The sequence below is a fragment of the Pelecanus crispus genome, chromosome 22 (assembly GCF_030463565.1).
Source record: "Pelecanus crispus isolate bPelCri1 chromosome 22, bPelCri1.pri, whole genome shotgun sequence".
NCBI lineage: Eukaryota > Metazoa > Chordata > Aves > Pelecaniformes > Pelecanidae > Pelecanus > Pelecanus crispus.
The window spans coordinates 4412072-4427672 of NC_134664.1; the positions used below are offsets into that span (position 1 = coordinate 4412072).

The 15601-nt window shown below is 59.5% G+C and overlaps 2 protein-coding genes across 2 annotated transcripts; both read right to left on the reverse strand.

The window, feature by feature from the left end:
* Positions 1-2295: 2295 nt before the first annotated feature.
* LOC142595773 (SLAM family member 5-like) lies at positions 2296-4644 on the reverse strand. Its single transcript, XM_075724622.1, has 7 exons — positions 4626-4644; positions 4202-4495; positions 3841-4110; positions 3635-3661; positions 2824-2922; positions 2587-2631; positions 2296-2354 (listed from the first exon to the last, which is right to left on the reverse strand). The coding sequence occupies exons 1-7, from the start codon at positions 4642-4644 to the stop codon at positions 2296-2298; spliced, it is 813 nt and encodes a 270-aa protein (XP_075580737.1).
* A 4230-nt stretch (positions 4645-8874) lies between these two features.
* LOC104025281 (signaling lymphocytic activation molecule) lies at positions 8875-15601 on the reverse strand. Its single transcript, XM_075724623.1, has 7 exons — positions 15544-15601; positions 12280-12606; positions 11646-11927; positions 10480-10587; positions 9795-9874; positions 9049-9327; positions 8875-8931 (listed from the first exon to the last, which is right to left on the reverse strand). The coding sequence occupies exons 1-7, from the start codon at positions 15599-15601 to the stop codon at positions 8875-8877; spliced, it is 1191 nt and encodes a 396-aa protein (XP_075580738.1).

Here is a 15601-nt window from a genome sequence, read left to right on the forward strand (position 1 = left end):
CCAGCAGACGTCCTGTGCCAGACGAGCCTGCGCTTACAGGGCGGGTACGTCCTCACGGCGATGCCTGGGAACCGCTGCCGACAGGCGCGTCAGAGGCAGCAGCGACGGGGAGGGACGGCGGGGATGCTGCAGCCCCACGGGCCAGGGCCGGGCGCAGGAGCCCTGCGCGCAGAGCAGGCTCACGGGTGCCCCGGAGCCGTGCCAGGGCTGCGCTGCGGGGTCTGGCTAGCTGACTGACAAGTAGGGGTGTTTCTCATCATTTCTCATCTTCTCATCATCCGTCTGCAATTGCAAAGGGACAAAAGCTTTGCTTGGGCTCGTGGGATCCGATCCCTGTGTTGAGAAGGAAGAGGGGACCCATGGGCTTGGCTTGAAGTTCTGGACCCCAAGAAAGCCCAGTGAAGACCCATCCGTCCATGCCCCTGGCTCCAGGGGTTGTCTCTCACCCTGGGGCCTTGGCCATCTCCTTGCTCGGCGCTGGAGCCCCTCCGAGGCAGATGGCCGTGAGCACCAACTCACCTGGGCAGCAGCCTGGACGGTGAAATAGATGGTTTTGGCGGTCTCTGCACCAGGGGTCAATGTCTTACTTGGCTTGTCTTGCTGTGCATTAGAGACGCTCTGCAGGTGCACCTGGGGAAAAGATTTTAAAAAGTGTTTCCAGGGCTCGGAGCTGACGAAGGGATCTCAAAGCCTGGGTGAGCCAAAGAAGCCAAGTTTGGTGGGGCCAGGGACAGAGGCCCCGGTGATGCACCAGGAAGTGCGGGCAGGTGGCCGTGCTGGCTGCTCTTGGGCAAGCCCCGGTGCTGGCGTATCCCCCTTCAACTTCCCAGGAGAATCTAACAGACAAACCCTGGGGTTGCCCAGCCGCCGTCCTTCCTCGCCGTCCCTGCCACGTGGCCCCCAGGCCATCCCCGACCCATGCAGGGACCCCCCGGCTGCGCAGCCTGGTCCAGCCCCGTACCTGGGGGACAGGGATGGGACCGCACAAACCCACCTGCGAGGAAGGGCCGACTTCGGCGTACACCGTTGCATACTCTGCTCCAGCTTCTGCAAGGAGAAAGAAATGGAGGGTCAGCGAGGGAGCAGGCTGCCGCAGATGGGAAGGGGCTGCAGTGGATCCCCTTGCGTGCCCTGCAGCGCCACTGGGATGCTCCTTGCTGAGGGCTGGAGGGAATCCCGGCTTAAAGTGTGCCGGGCTCGGGTGAAAGCCCAACCATCCAGGAGCTGCAGCACCCGGCAGCCCCTTGGAGCTGCTGGAGGTGTTTGCTCTGGGTCTGGGTCGAGGTGAGCATCGCTTCTCCTCCCACCATCCCTCCTGCCCCAGCCACTGCAGGAGCGGGGCATTTGCTTGCAGCTCAAAGGACAGCAGTCAAAGGGGCTTGCTGGTGAAAATCAGCTTTTTTTATTTAAATACAAGGTCCCCGGCTGCTTTCTGAGGGCGACATGCATTTGTCTTTCCTTCATACGTTGCTACCATTGCAGCAAGCATTAGCGTCAGCTCGTTCTTTGGCTCATCAAACAGAGAGGGGAGAGAGGATTTAAATCCTTCATAATCCCATTTTCGGGACAAAACTTCAGTGCCTCTCATTTGAAGTGCTGCCGCCAGCCCCACAAAGAAACAGCCATGCAGGCTTCAGCCTGTGCAGAGAGGAGCGCTTCGGGGAGAGGTTTTACCCGTGGTTCCCAATGGAAGAGCCGGATCCAAATTATAAGCCTGGAGGAGCCCATGGTCCTGATGCTGGGTGTGCCCTGACATCCGGCTCAGGCACAGGCAAATGCAAAACACAAGGCAGGAACTCCCCCATTCTTGTCAGCTTTATTTATTTTATTTACGTTAAAAAAATAGTCAGCAAGATCTCTGTTGGGTATTGGCTCAGTAGCAGCAGCAATAGGCATGACACGTCTCGTCACAAAACGTCAGGGAGAGGAGGTGGGAACTGGTCACTGGTCTCTTCTTCCACTGGGTTTCTCGGCTGGGCTTGCACCCTGAACCCCTGAGTCTAGCGGAGCTGATCCCAAAGCGATGCCAAGGGTGTGCTTCAGCCCCTGTGGCTGCTGTCATGCTGTTCTGCCTCTCCCAGGAACCTCTGATCTCTGTCCCCAGGAGCCAGGGAAATCAGGCAGCGGCTGTTTCGGGCAGCGATTGCAGGCAGTGGTTGCTCAAGCTGTGCATGGTGCTGCAGGGAGGTTGTTTCTGGACATGGGGCGCACGTCCCCTCGTCGCTTGCCTCTGATCCCCAGTTGTCTCTTGCCAGCTCTTATCTCTTCCCCAAAATGCCTCTTGCTTTGGTGATCTCATGGTTGAGCTCCCGGCTGCTTCTTGGTGGGCTCACACGGGGTTTTCCAGCAAGACACTGGGGGAGAACACAGCTGCAGCCACCGCGACATCACCTGGGATCGTCCCCTTTCACTTGGCCTCTGCACGTGCAGGGTAGGGGCATGGGGAGGCGTCGGGGTCCCACAAGCCGGGGTACACTCTGGCACCAAGCCACAGCAGCGGATGATTTCCCTCCTGATCCTAAAGGCTATTCCCACCAGGAAAAAGGATGAGGGAGAGAAATGCCTGGGGGAGCCCCGAAGTCCTACCTGCATTCATAGCCTCAGCTGCTGGCAAACAGAAGATCCTCCAGCCTGGGGGAGAAGCAACATGGAGCTCCTGTCAGCAGCGGCAACCAAAGCAAACCCCGTGCAGCATCCTCAGCTCCGGCTGCTGCAGCCCCCCAGGTGCCCGGGCAGCGGGGCCGGCCATGTCCTCCCCTCTGAGGCACCATCTCCTGCCTGCCAGGTCTGCAGGAACGGTTACCCGCAGGGGAAGCAGCTCACCTTTGGATTTCCAGTAGATCATGAAGAACACTGCTAAAAGCACTATGGCTCCAACCACTGATCCGGCCACGATTCCAGCCAGACTGCTGGAGTAGGTGCCTTGAAAGAGAAGAAGGTCCAGTAACGTCCCAGAACATATCTGCCTCTTCCCAGCATCAGAGCAGGGGGAAAACAGGCACATCTCTGCTTCAACACCCCGCTGAGACCTTCCTTGCTTCGCAGGGAGGTCTTATTTCGCAATAACACAGTCCAACACGGAGAGGAGGCGACACACTGCACAAGGACAAGTTGCTTTGCAGACAGAGCGGCAGCTGGGAGACTCCCGTCCCAGCCCCTCCACGGCCACGGCTGCCCCCGCCGATGCCTCTTTGCACTCCAGGGACCGCATGGGTGACTTTTGCAGGGGGAAAGCCCCACGTGGGCTGAGGGCAGGAGGTATACACGGAGCCACGCTCCCACCTCCAGCCCATCCTTGGATCTGCCTCGCCGTTGCAGGAATTGATTTGATGCTCCCATCCCAAGCTGGGACATTTCGGAGGACAAGCTAGAAATGCGGACCCACCTCCCCTCCCCAAATTCCCCCGGTGACAAAGACAGCGCACGATGCAGAGCACTGTCCAGAAAGCCTGGGTATCCCCCACGAGCTGTTTTGGGAGCAGATGGACTGCACTGGCCTCGGGCTCCCCACCTCCCACCTCCCCCCCGCCCCCAGGCGTGGGCATCTGGGGCGGCCGGACGCTGTTAGCTAGCTCGGGCACACTCAGACACTTAAGAGCGAGGCCGGACACAGACAGGAGGTTCGGCAGCTCACCAGCGGCGGGAGGGTGGGTTGTGTTTTCTGGTGGCACGGGCAGCGTGACGAGGGGAGAGAACAGGGAGAGAGGTAAATGCCTCTGCCAGGGGTCCACGTTTCTCTCTCTGCATGCCGAGGCACAGCTCGGGAGAAAGCTGGAGCCACTGGGCACAGGATACGGCCCATCCCCGCCATCCGCCCGCGCATCTCTCCGTGGCCGTTACCTGCACAGAGGGCAGCGGGCGAGACGACGGTGGCATTGCGGCTGCCGACGGGGTTTCGCACCGTGCACGTGAGCGGCAGTGGCGGCTCGTCCGGGGGCGACTCCTCCACCAGCAGTGTGGGCCCCTCGCTCCATGGCTGGCCCCCCTTGCTCCAGCCGTAGGAGACGTTGCCGGAGCCAGAGCCTGACGTGGTGCAGTGCAGGGTGTAGCGGCAGCCGTCGGCCGAGCAGTTCTGTGCCGTGCAGGTCACTGTCGGCACTGCCAGCTCCCCTGTGGGAAGCGGGTGGCTGTCAGGAAGTCCCCGACCCCCCACTTAGCACAAAGCATAAAAAAACCCCTGCCAACACTAAAAGGCACTTACTGTACACATATAGGGTGAAGGTGGTTTTTACCCTCATGACCTTTGCGGTGTAGGTACCAGCATCGTCCATCCTCAGCTGGGAGATGGTGAGCCCTCTGCCCTCCTTAGAGAAGGTCCAGCGCGGTTTGTAGGTGTCATCAAAAAAAGTGACTTTAGGAGGATCGCCAAATTCCACGGCCGCTATGACATCGTTGTGAAAGCTCCAGGCTGCAGCGTTTCCATCCATGCTCTGGATGTAGAAGGTGACGGAGCTGCCCACAGCCCCGATCGCCTCTGCCGCATCGCTGGCGCATGCTAGGGAGAGAAGCTGAGCTGAAGGCGGCGTGCCCAGGGAGAGGATGCACAGCGAGCTCGGGGGCTGGCTGGTGGAGAAGGCAGAAGTGCTCGGGGAAGGACATTGGCCAAAAGAAGAGACTTGTCCCACTGCAGTCACACAGCGTCATGCCACGGACAGGCTGATCTATAGGGGCCAGAGCCCCCAGTGCTATCACACACAGTACCTCTGTTCAGCTGCAGGTGAGGTCACAGAATCATAGACTGGTCTGGGTTAGAAGGGACGTTTAAATGTCATCTAGTCCAGCCCCTTGCCATGGGCAGGGACATCTTCCACTAGATCAAGGTTGCTCAGAGCCCCGACCAACCTGACCTGGGATGTTTCCAGGGATGGGGCATCTACAGCCTCTCTGGGCAACCTGTGCCAGTGCTTCACCACCCTCAGTGTAAAAAAATTTCTCCCTTATATCTAGTCTGAATCTCCCCTCTTTTAGTTTAAAACCATTACCCCTTGTCCTATCACTACTAAAGGCCCTACGAAAAAGTCTGTCCCCGTCTTTCTTACAAGCACTGAAAGGCTGCACGCACTCGGGTCTCCCCGCAGCCCCCTCCTCTCCAGGCTGAACACCCCCAGCTCCCCCAGCCTGGCGCCGCAGCAGAGGGGCTCCAGCTCTCGGACCATTTTTGTGGGCTCCTCTGGACCTGCTCCAGCAGGTCCATGTCCTTGTGCTGAGGGCTCCAGAGCTGGGCGCAGGGCTCCAGGGGAGCCTCACCAGAGCAGAGCAAAGGGGCAGAATCCCCCTCCCTTGACCTGCTGGCCACGCTTTTCTCTACGCAGCCCAGGAGATGACTGGTTTTCAGGGCTGCGAGCACACATTGCCGGCTCACACGAACCCTCTGGGGCATCCCTGGGGACAAGGGTGCACAGCCGGATCACTGACGCTGGATGCCGAGAGCACTGAGGAACGGCTCTGCCATGGGTGATTGCAGGAATTAGGCGATTCCTTTTTATTTTAAATAAACTCATTGCCTCTGAGGCTCTGGGCTGAGGAGGAGCTTCCATGGTTCAGAAAGGTCAGGCAGGTTCTGTTTCATCCCCAGACTGAAAGGCCAAGCTGACCTCCATGGGCAGGCAAGAAAATGGGCAGGCAAGAAAATGGGCAGCCTCTTCCCCAAATGTGCAGCTGCTTCTCCCCTCTTCTCAGAAGGAAGACATTTGCCTCTTATTTTGGCTACTTCCTATTTTAAAAATCAGTGCTACCCAGTCTGGGCTGGGGACGGAAGTTTTTCTCCCCAGTTCCTGAAAAGGCTGATCCTGGCTCAGCTGGGCAGCCAGACCCCGAGGCTGTCACCTCTCCCCCGTGTTCTGCATTTCTGGTCCCCCTGCCTGACCCTGCAGGGACATCTCCAGGACATTGGGAACAAGCATCTCTGACCTCAGGGAGGAAAAAGCTGGTTGGAGAGATAAACGTGAAAAGGAAATTCTGCTCAAACAGCGGATAAGGACACTGGAGGGCTCATCTGGCGGTAAAACCCTCCTGGCAGCTGCGGGGAGGGGGCCGGGGCTGAGCCAGCATCTCTACCCACGTCCCCTTGCCTGAAAAGAGGCAGAAAGCGTCTCCTGTTCCAAACAGTCCTAAATACCCCACAACGAAACCACGGGAGCATGGAAAACTCAGAGACAACACAAAGGGGAACAGACCCTGAATGTGGAGCAGAACGGCAAGCTCGGTGGCCAGTGCACATCTGGCAGCAGCTGGATGGAGACTGCTGCAGAGCTGAGACCTGATGCATTCACTCATTAGCAGAGGGGGGACCACACAAGGGCAAGGGGCCAGCACCGGGTCACGCTTGGCATCTTTCACCCCAGTTTGCCCAACATCCTTGGGACAAACTCCATCCCTGCGGAGCTGCCCCTGGCACCGCTGGTCCCACAGGTGCCAGCCCTGTCCCTGCTCTCCCAGGAGTCCCTAAAAACACCCTGAGCCCCCCGTGGGCTCCTTCCCTTCCGCCACAAAGGGAAAATGAGCACCTTGCACTTACTTGCTTGGAGGAGGAGGAGGGCGAGAGGCAGGCACCGAAACACATCCAGCGACCCGCGATGCATGAAGAGAGCCTCTCCACACCCAGCAGCTGCTACAGGTTGTGGTAGCAAGAGGAAGGCACAAGCACCCGTGGTCCACGCAGCTTTCCCTCCCAAGACGGGGTGGAGAAAAATGTGCGCTTCACCCAATGGTGGGTGCCGTCAGCAGTGACGTCAGCCACCGGCATTGGGCCTGATACCAGAGGGGGTATGACAAGGATGAAAATCCCACATGCATAATGAAAACTCGAGCTGAAAAACTCCATTTCCAAGCAAAGGTGAGGGTGGCAGCGGCGACAAAGACCGTCACTGCGGCCGTGTGTGACAAGTGTCCCAGCTCCTCTGTGGGGATCAGCCCTGAGAGGGGTATTGTGGGGAGCACCGCGGGTCAGCGCCCAGGAGCACGCTGGTGCCCATGGACCGGTGTCACCAGCGCATCCTTCGTAAGGGATGCCGCCATCCAAACTCTCCATTCCCCCAAATTCCACCGCCCCAGCTGAATGACAACCGCAGGGAAGCAGCGGCTTCCTTAATTCAGGTTATTCTGGGACGTAGCATGACACCAGTGTCATACTGAAATTCAGGTGGGGGAAGCGCGCTGGACCAGCTGGGGATGTTGGGCTTTAAAATAGCCCTGGTTCCTCTACCCCAGCAAGGAAGCAGGGGCTGCTGTCACCCCCCAGCGCTGCCCCGACGCTGTGCTGCGGGAGGCCGGGCGATGGGATACGTGATCACAGGGACCAGGGTGGTTGCTCAATGCCAAATCTGAATGCCAGAAACAGTTCTTCTCTTTCGCAACTCCCTGACAGGGGAGGAGATGAGAGGCACAGACACATCCACGGGTGACTCAGCCCGTAACCCCCTTTGCCTCCTCCGACTGTCGTCTGGAAGACAGGGTGAGAACTCTGTGGCATCGCGGCTCGATGCTCCTCTGCAACAGCAATATTAACATTTTTGCTTGAACTCTTGCCCTTATTGAGCGTCTGATAGCCCCTCGCAGCCATGGGGTGGGCCGTGACATTTGGGTGCACGCTGGGGCGGCACATCGCAGGGTGCCCCATCATTCTGCAAGGACCAACGCAGGTAGCACTGAGCTCTATCCTGCACCAAGAGCCAGGCATAGAATCTGGGGGTTTTACGCCATTTTAGAGGCACAAGGGCAAGCATGACCTTGCCCTTCCCTGGACCTGCCCATGCTGCTCCTGGGGGAAGTGACTGCTTTGCGGGCAGACTTTTCCAATGAAGCAGCTCAGCTGTTTTTCTGTAGTAACGAAAGGAGGAAGCTAGGGAGGTGGAACACTGATTTCTCTTCCCCCACCAAAGCCTGATGCAGCCCCTGACACACTCCTCCAGCAAACCTTTCCAAAAAGCTTTACTATACATTTATTTTCCTTTCCCTTAGCAGCAGCACACGAGATCAGACCTGCTGTACGAGCTGAGTTATGTTGGGATTATAAAGTAGCTCAGACTGGGGGCAGGGGGGGCGGGTTGGAAAATGTTTGCAGCCCTGGTCCCTCCTCCAGGCCACCTCCAGCATCCCCACGCTGGGTATTTCTGCAGGGAAGTCGGAACTGCTGCGGGCAGGGGGTGGCCAGGCCATAGGCAGGGGCTGCCTCCCCCTCTCAGCCAGAAATAGCTTTAAATAGTCCACCTGGAAGACCCTTGCCTGTTCCCGTAGTCATCAGTGGAAAAGGATGGGGATGGAGAATTGTGGTGGGACACGGCTGTTTCCCCAGGCACGGGCATGGGCTGCCCGCGCTGCCGGGGCAGGGGCTCGGGGCAGTGCCAGGCAGGGCTCAGCCCCAAGGGGATTGCAAAACTTTCTTCACCACTTGGGCCAAAACTTGGACATTTCATAACCGGTTGCAGAGCAGAGATCAAGGACGGGGCGGGAAAGAAAAAAGAAAAAAAAAAAAAAAAATCGCTTCTGATTTTTCCCTGCTGCTGCTGAACACGCATCCCTGCGCGTCGCCGGCTGCCACGAGCTGGGGGCTCCCTCTAGCGAAGCCGGGGCCGCAGGATGAGGCCGTGGGGCGAAAACCCATGGGGCAGGGATGAGGTTGGGGTGCAAACCTGCACCGGCCACACTTCCTGCTGCCGCCCTTAGCCACAGCCCGGGGAGATTTCTTGCCTTGCTTCAGCCCCGCTCTTTGCTCCATCATCCCTCACCTCTGCGGCCGTCGGTGCAGCCCCAGCTCGGTTGCGGCAGGGGTTGCCACATGCCAGAGAGTTTTGCCTTTATTCCCCAGGGATGGGGGGGGGGTGCCTCCAGCCGGGAACGTGGATGTCAGTGCCCGGCGAGCAGAGGCGGAGAGGATCAGGCCATGGGCATCATCACGCTGGCGTAAACCGTCATGGGCTCCTTGTCGGGGCTCTGCAGCAGAGAACAGGGAAGCAAAGGGGTCGGCGAGGTGCCTGAGCCGGGGGGGGCCGTGGCTCGCCCCGCGGCAATGCCCGGCCGGGGCGAGGACCGGGGGCAGCAGCCGCTCACCTGCGAGAGGGGTGGGTGGCCCTGCAGGGCGGAAGGCTCTGCTGGGGGGCTGCGCAGGGGGCGGGGGGCTCTGCCAGGGGCCGGGGCCATGTCCGGGGGCAGGCCGGTGGCTGCAGCGTAGATGGTGGTGCAGGAGGGGTGCTCGGCGCTGGGGGGCCCTTTCTGCTTCTGCATGGAACGCGAAGGATGAGCAGCGACAGGCGGCTCGCCACGGGGGCCCTTCCCTCCCTCCACCCTGCATGGACCCACCGTTTCCTCCCCAGTTTGCACTGAGCAGGACTTGGGGAGGGGGGAAAAACACACACTCTGTCCCCAAAGCCACCCTGGGATGCTGGCACCCAACCTTATTCCCAGCGATTCCCAACTTAACGGTGGCGAGGCTGAGTCCTGGAACAGCAGGGATGAGCGGCCCCGGGGAGCCCACGGCCACCCCAGTCCCCCCCAGCCACAATTTCCCCCTCGCCAGCCGTGGGGCTGCGTTGACACCCAGCGCCCAAAGCCCATCGCAGAGAGTGCCGCAGACCAGCGAGGAGGCAACCAGCAGCGAGCCGGGGCTTTGGGTGCTGCTGCCTTCGCTGCTGCCCAAAGCCCGGCTGCCACTCTCCGAGACCTCCACCCAAGAAAGCCCGGGGCAGGGTCACGCCTGCGCGCCCCGCCAGCTGCAGCGCTTGGGGTCCCATCGCCAAAGGAGCAATTTTTTCCCCCGTGCGTGGAGGCTGGCTGGGGTCTTGCTGGTTGTGGCTCACCTCCACTCGCTGCACTTGGGAGTAGATGGTGTGCACTGCCCTGTCCTCAGCAAGCGGCGAATCCTCCGGCTCCCGGCCAGCTGCAGGGGGATAAGCAAGTCACTGAGCTGCGAGGGCAGCAGGGACCGAGGGGGACGCCGATGCTTTGCAAGCCGCATCCTGCACCTGTGGCCACGGCATGGCAAGGGTGAGCCCATGCTGGGTCCTGCCTGGCTGGACGTGGCTGCGTCCCTACCGCTGCAGCAGCCTGGCCATGGTCAGAGGATTTCTGTCTGCCACAGGTCAGCTTTGCAAACTCGTCGTTACACAGGGGATGGGAGCGGGGGCACAGCCCAGGTGAGGCACTTTGGGAGGAATTTGGGCTGGGATCATTCAGTTCCCCTTGAGACCGTGCAACATGATCTCAAAGCCCATCATCCGGGTAAAGCGTTGGAGGTCACGTGCAGGTACATTTCTCTTTTTTTTTTTTGAAGCTGGTTTCCTTCCTGCCTTTCACCCTGTGCTTCAAGAGAAACATATTTTGCTCCTTCCCAAGGGCCAGGGTACTCCCGAGACGAGGTGACTGCGGGGATTACCCCCTTGGTCCATGTGCTGGGGCTGGCTGGCGGCAGCTTGTGCCCCCCGCAAGGCTCCCCCCACCCGCAGACCACCAACTGCCCCAGCACCCCTCCCTCACAGCACTCACCAGCGGGCATGGCAAAACGCATGGCCATGAAGATGCCAGTGAACACCATCACCAGGCCGATGGGCACCACCACCATCAGCAGGAGATCTGTCCTTATCCTGGCACTGCCTGCGACGGGGGGGCAGAGAAGGGAGGGAGTCAGTCGCTGGCCCTGGGGCCCAGGGCCACCCAGAGCTGAGCAGAATGAGCTGCTAAAATCTTTCTTCATCTCATCACCTAATTTGGCGCTGATGATATCAGTAGAACAGGAGACAAGAGGCAAGAAATGCTTCTCTTGAGCAGAGTTCTCTCTGATCGCCTCCAGATTGCAACAGTCAGAAAAAAAGCCTGCTGGGGGCCAGATGAAGCCCTAAAACCTTCTCCAGTGGCTTTACAGAGGCCTGCGGGGAGGCAGAGCCTTTGTGGAACGCCCTCGCATCCGCAGGTGCGTGAGAAGAGGGCCCTGGGACGGAGCTCTGCAGCTCCAGCCGCCAGACGGGCTCCCCCGGGGGAGGCACCCGGGGTGACCCCGACGCTGGACTGCTAACGGTGACACCGTGCAGGGGTGTTCACAGCGCAAAGGGTTTGGGGGCAAGGGGGTGAGAAATGAGCCCAAACCCCCCCCGGAGCATCTCATTTCAGCATATCCCTTTCCTAAGCAAGGACTGAGCAAGGCTGCCGGCTGTTGTTCCCACAGGGATACGTTCCCAGCACAGGTCACTGTGAGAGCCCCAGCAGAGCCGTGGGTTTGCCCCCAGCTCCCCGGGGAAAGGGGCAGCCACCGCGCTGCCCAGCCCCAGCAGAAGTCCCCCACGTCACGAGGGAGTGCTAGAAAATCCCAGCGAGGGCGCATGACTTTTGCCCCGAAAGACTCCAAAGGGGAAGTTGTCACCGAGGTTTTTACCCTCCCCGAACCATCCGGCACAGGAGTCTCATGGGTTTAAAATGAGCCTCGAGCACCGGGGCGGAGCAAGTGCAGTGGCCCGGCTGGCTGGGAAGGCAGGTGGGACCCGCGGCTTCCCGTGTTTACGGGAAGGACTGGGCAACCCTGAGCAGGTGGCACAGCGGCCGCTTTTCTTGCAAAAAGGCTCCTTTGAGGCTGCCTAAAGCAGCATGAAAAAGACACCGGCAGAGCAAGAGCAGGACTGGGAGGCCGGAGAGAGCGAGGTCGGCAGCGGGGGACTTACCCCTTTGCTCGTAGCTGCACTCAGAGGAGTCGAAGTTGACGACCCGGCTGCTGACAGGGTTGCTGGCCGTGCAGGCGCAGGCGATGCTTGCATTCTCCAGGGCGTAGGAGAGGTGCAGGAGGCTGCCGTTGTGCGAGCAGAGCCCCGAGGTGCTGGCGTCCTGGCTGCCCCAGCTGTAGGAGACGTTGTCCCCTCGCTCCGCTGTGCAGTTGAGGATGACGGTGCAGCTGTTGTTGGCCAGAGCCCAGCTGAGGATTTGGATGCTGGGATCGGACACGGGCTCTAGAGAGAAAGAAGGAGCGGGCAAAGGTTTGTGTCCGGGAAAGGATGCAAATATTGCCTTGGCCCCTGCCTGGGAAATCCTGCTGGCCTCTCCTATATCCCCTGGAGATGGAGAGGAGCCGGTCTGTCCCTGCTGCAAATGGCATTAGAGAGGGACATGGTCTGCACGCACCCAAAGGCTCCTGGGGGTACCCAGATGGGGCTGCAAGAGGGTCCTGGACTCACTGCGGCACCACGACATCAGGGTGGGCACCTCCCACCCCCCTGGCCGCCATCCACCTCCCAGACCTGCTCCCAGCACCGAAGAGGCTGGGAGCATCCAGCACGGTCCTCCCAAAGCCGCGTGTCTCACCATACACCTCCAGCTGTATCTGCCAGATTTTCTCTGCTGGCCCCTCGCTGACGATGTACTCGTAGAGCTGCCTGTCCTGCCGGCTGGTGTTCAGGATCTCCAGGGAGAAGTCCAGCTTGTGGAAGCGAGTCCGTCCCTGACTGTAGTTGGTGTAGTTGCCATTAGAGTACATGAGCAGGATGAGCTTCGTCTGTGGGTCCTCCGTGTCCCGCTTCCACACGGCCGCCCCGAAGCGCAGGGTGAGGTCCTGGAGTTCGGGGGGGATCCGCAGCATCGTCGCCTTCCCCAGGGTGCCCAGCACTGTCTCCCTCGCCCCACGGCCCATGCCTGGGAGGAGAGTGGAGAGAAGGGCTGAGGAAGGCAGTGAGGCACGGGGGGCTTGGAGGAACCGTCCCCCCCATCCCGGCTCTGCCAGAGGAGGGCAGATGCCTGCAGAGCTGCGGTAGCCAGCAACAGCGTTGGACCACCACCCTGGTAATCTACAGACTGGGGACGGCTCGGGATGCGTGAGATAAACCAGTCAAAAATTGAACAGATTATCTAACCGTGTTTTCAAGCTCTGGGTTATCCACCACATCCTGCACCGGCGACTGCTGACGGGTGGGAACGCGAGTCCTGCTCTACCCGAGGGCTCACTATGAGCTCTGCCCCATGCCCACCCCACAGGACTGTCCCCAGAAGCAAAGGAGCAACCCCCAACCCGCAGCCCCGCAGCCTCAACCCCAAAGGATGTGGGTCAAAGGCTCAGCTCAGGAGCCAGAGGGGAAGCGTTGCCTTCCTCTGCTCTTCCTTCCCACCCTCGCAGAGTGAGGCAAGAGAGTCTTCATTTGCATCAGCGTTCTGTCACGTTGAGCACCGCTGTGCACCGTGGCCGAATCCTGACTTAAGGCTCCAGGCTTTCTGTCAGCACAATGACAGCCAGCCGGCACAGTGAAACTTCACCCCACAGAGCGGGGCTGCCTCGAGCAGGGGCAGGCACTTGTGGTCCCAGCGCGGTGGGGATGGTGGTCCTGGGAGAAGGGTGCTGGCAGTGGTGGGACCAGCCTGGAGAAGTCCTGGTGACACCAGAGCAGCCCAGAGGGAAGCCATGCTCGGTGGCTCTTGGCCAAAGCCTGCAGCTAGGTGCACGTCATGGCACCCACCTCCCTCGAGCACCTCAGCTCCAGAAACCTTCGGTGGGGGTTTTCTTGTAGAAGTTGCAGGAAGCGCAGCCTCCAGCAGGTGGGCTCAGGTGTAAGTCCCAGGTTGTTCTTCTCCTGGTCAAGGTGGTCCAAGCTGCGTTTCTTGGCGACCATGGAAAAGTGCTCTTAAGAAGAGGGGTGCGAGCATCTCCCGTGCGTCCCAAAGCATCTCAAACCACCTGGATTTCCTGGAGAGCACACAGGAGGATCTTCTCCCCCAGATGCTTTCCTGTCTTTTGCTGCGAGGCAGTGATTCATATTTGCCCGCACACCCGGGCAAACAAGTTTGTTTTTGTAGGAAACAGCGTGGGGAGAAGTGCCAGATCACCACTGCTGCCAGCTGTCGGCAGCGGGAGCGTGGAAGGAGCTCCACCGTGTCACCCCCATGTTTCCTACCAACTTCTTTCCATTGGGGCGAGGCTTTGCCCCAGAGGGGAAAAGAAAAGAGGGGGAGCTACCCCAGAAGACCAGGTCTGGGGAGGCCCAGATAGGCCCGGATGCCTCTCCTGCAGCGTGCACGGTTCTAGTAAAAACCACAGAGCGAACGTTCTCCCCGCCGCCATCCCAAGCGAGTGCCATTGCTTGTTTTTTCCCCCCTCTGTGGCACAAAACACAGCAGTTTCTGAGCTGTCCCTGTGGACTACATCTCCCCGGCATCAAAACAGCCATGCAGACACGGCCGTCAGCCTGCAGAAACCCCACACCCCAGCTGACCCGGTGCCCCATACGTTTTTTGCTGACACATTTACTGTAAAGCCCAGCACACAGGCGGATGCTGTATTTTCTCAGCAACATGTCTTTTTGACATGCAGCGGTTAGGCTCCTCATTAATTAGCAAATGGAAAAGCCCTTTTTACATCACATTAGAAAAACCCTGTGCCCCGGCGAGCAGCATCTCCCTTGCGGGGAAGACGACTCGGCTGGAGCAAGGCTGCAGGAGGACGGATGTAAAGAGGTCTGAGACCATCCATGCTGAAGCCCAGACGGAGGGGGCTGGAGGAAGGCAAGCGATCCGCACCGGCACAGCGCTAGGTCCAGAGCAGCCCTCGCATAAGGTATTGGGCTCGTGGGACTTTCAGTGTGCTGGCTAGGCAGAAAACCCCGGGGGGATTTTAAAGGCAGGTATTCTAGTAATAGTGAGCCAGCAGAGCCAAGGAGAAACCCCAGCTGTACCAAGGTCTCTGGTTTCCTGGCTGAGCCCTTCGTTTTACACCTGGTAATTACACAGATGCAGTGGCAGAGGGCTCATGGGGCTGCGGGGACGCACGGTGTCCCCAGGGAAGGGGAACGGACGTCAGGCGGGCGCCGAGAAGGGGGTCGGGATTAGTCACAGCTCCCTTCGCTCTGCTCAGGGGCCCCGGCTCACCCAAGCGCTTTCGCACAGGTTCGGCGCCACCAAAACCGATTTTGCATCGTCTTCCCATAACTGCCGAGGGGCTCGGCGGAGGGGACCCAGGAGCCCTGGGGCAGCCGGGGTGGCCCTCGTTCCCTGACCAGCCGGGCTGGGGGGATTTCGACTCATCCAGGACACCGCTGTCCCCAGGACACCACCCACAGCTGGCCAGGGCTCTCCAGGCACCCAGAAAGCAGGCATTGCCCCGCTGCCAGTCCCTTTGCACTCACCTTATACGCATTTTATTGCTTGGGTACTGCCTCCCAGCCCCCTGGCACCTCTCGATCCAAGACACTCAGTATCGCAGAGAGTGAGACGATCCACCAAGGACCTTCATCCCAAGTACCCCAATTCACTTCTGCTACTAAATTATTTGCTCGGTGCCACTAACGCCCCATTAAAACACACGGTAGAGTGCTTCACTACTGCAGCTACGCTTTGTCCATCACCATCTTTGTTCATTCATCATCTTTTATTCTCTCCTCCCTCAGCCTGACTAGTAGGAGCATATTAGGGATGCACCACACATCCAGCTTGGAGTTGCAAGCCATTTATCTTCTATATGAATATTTATACTCAATCTGCCCATCCGCCCGGCACACAGCTCACGATTTCTAAAGGTCTTAATATCTGACAAAAATCCCCAAACAACCCAAACCGAGTATTTCATGGAGAGGAAAACATACATACCCCAAAAACGGCCGAGAGAGATCAGCAGCCAGAGACACACGCTGCCGCTGCAGCCCAT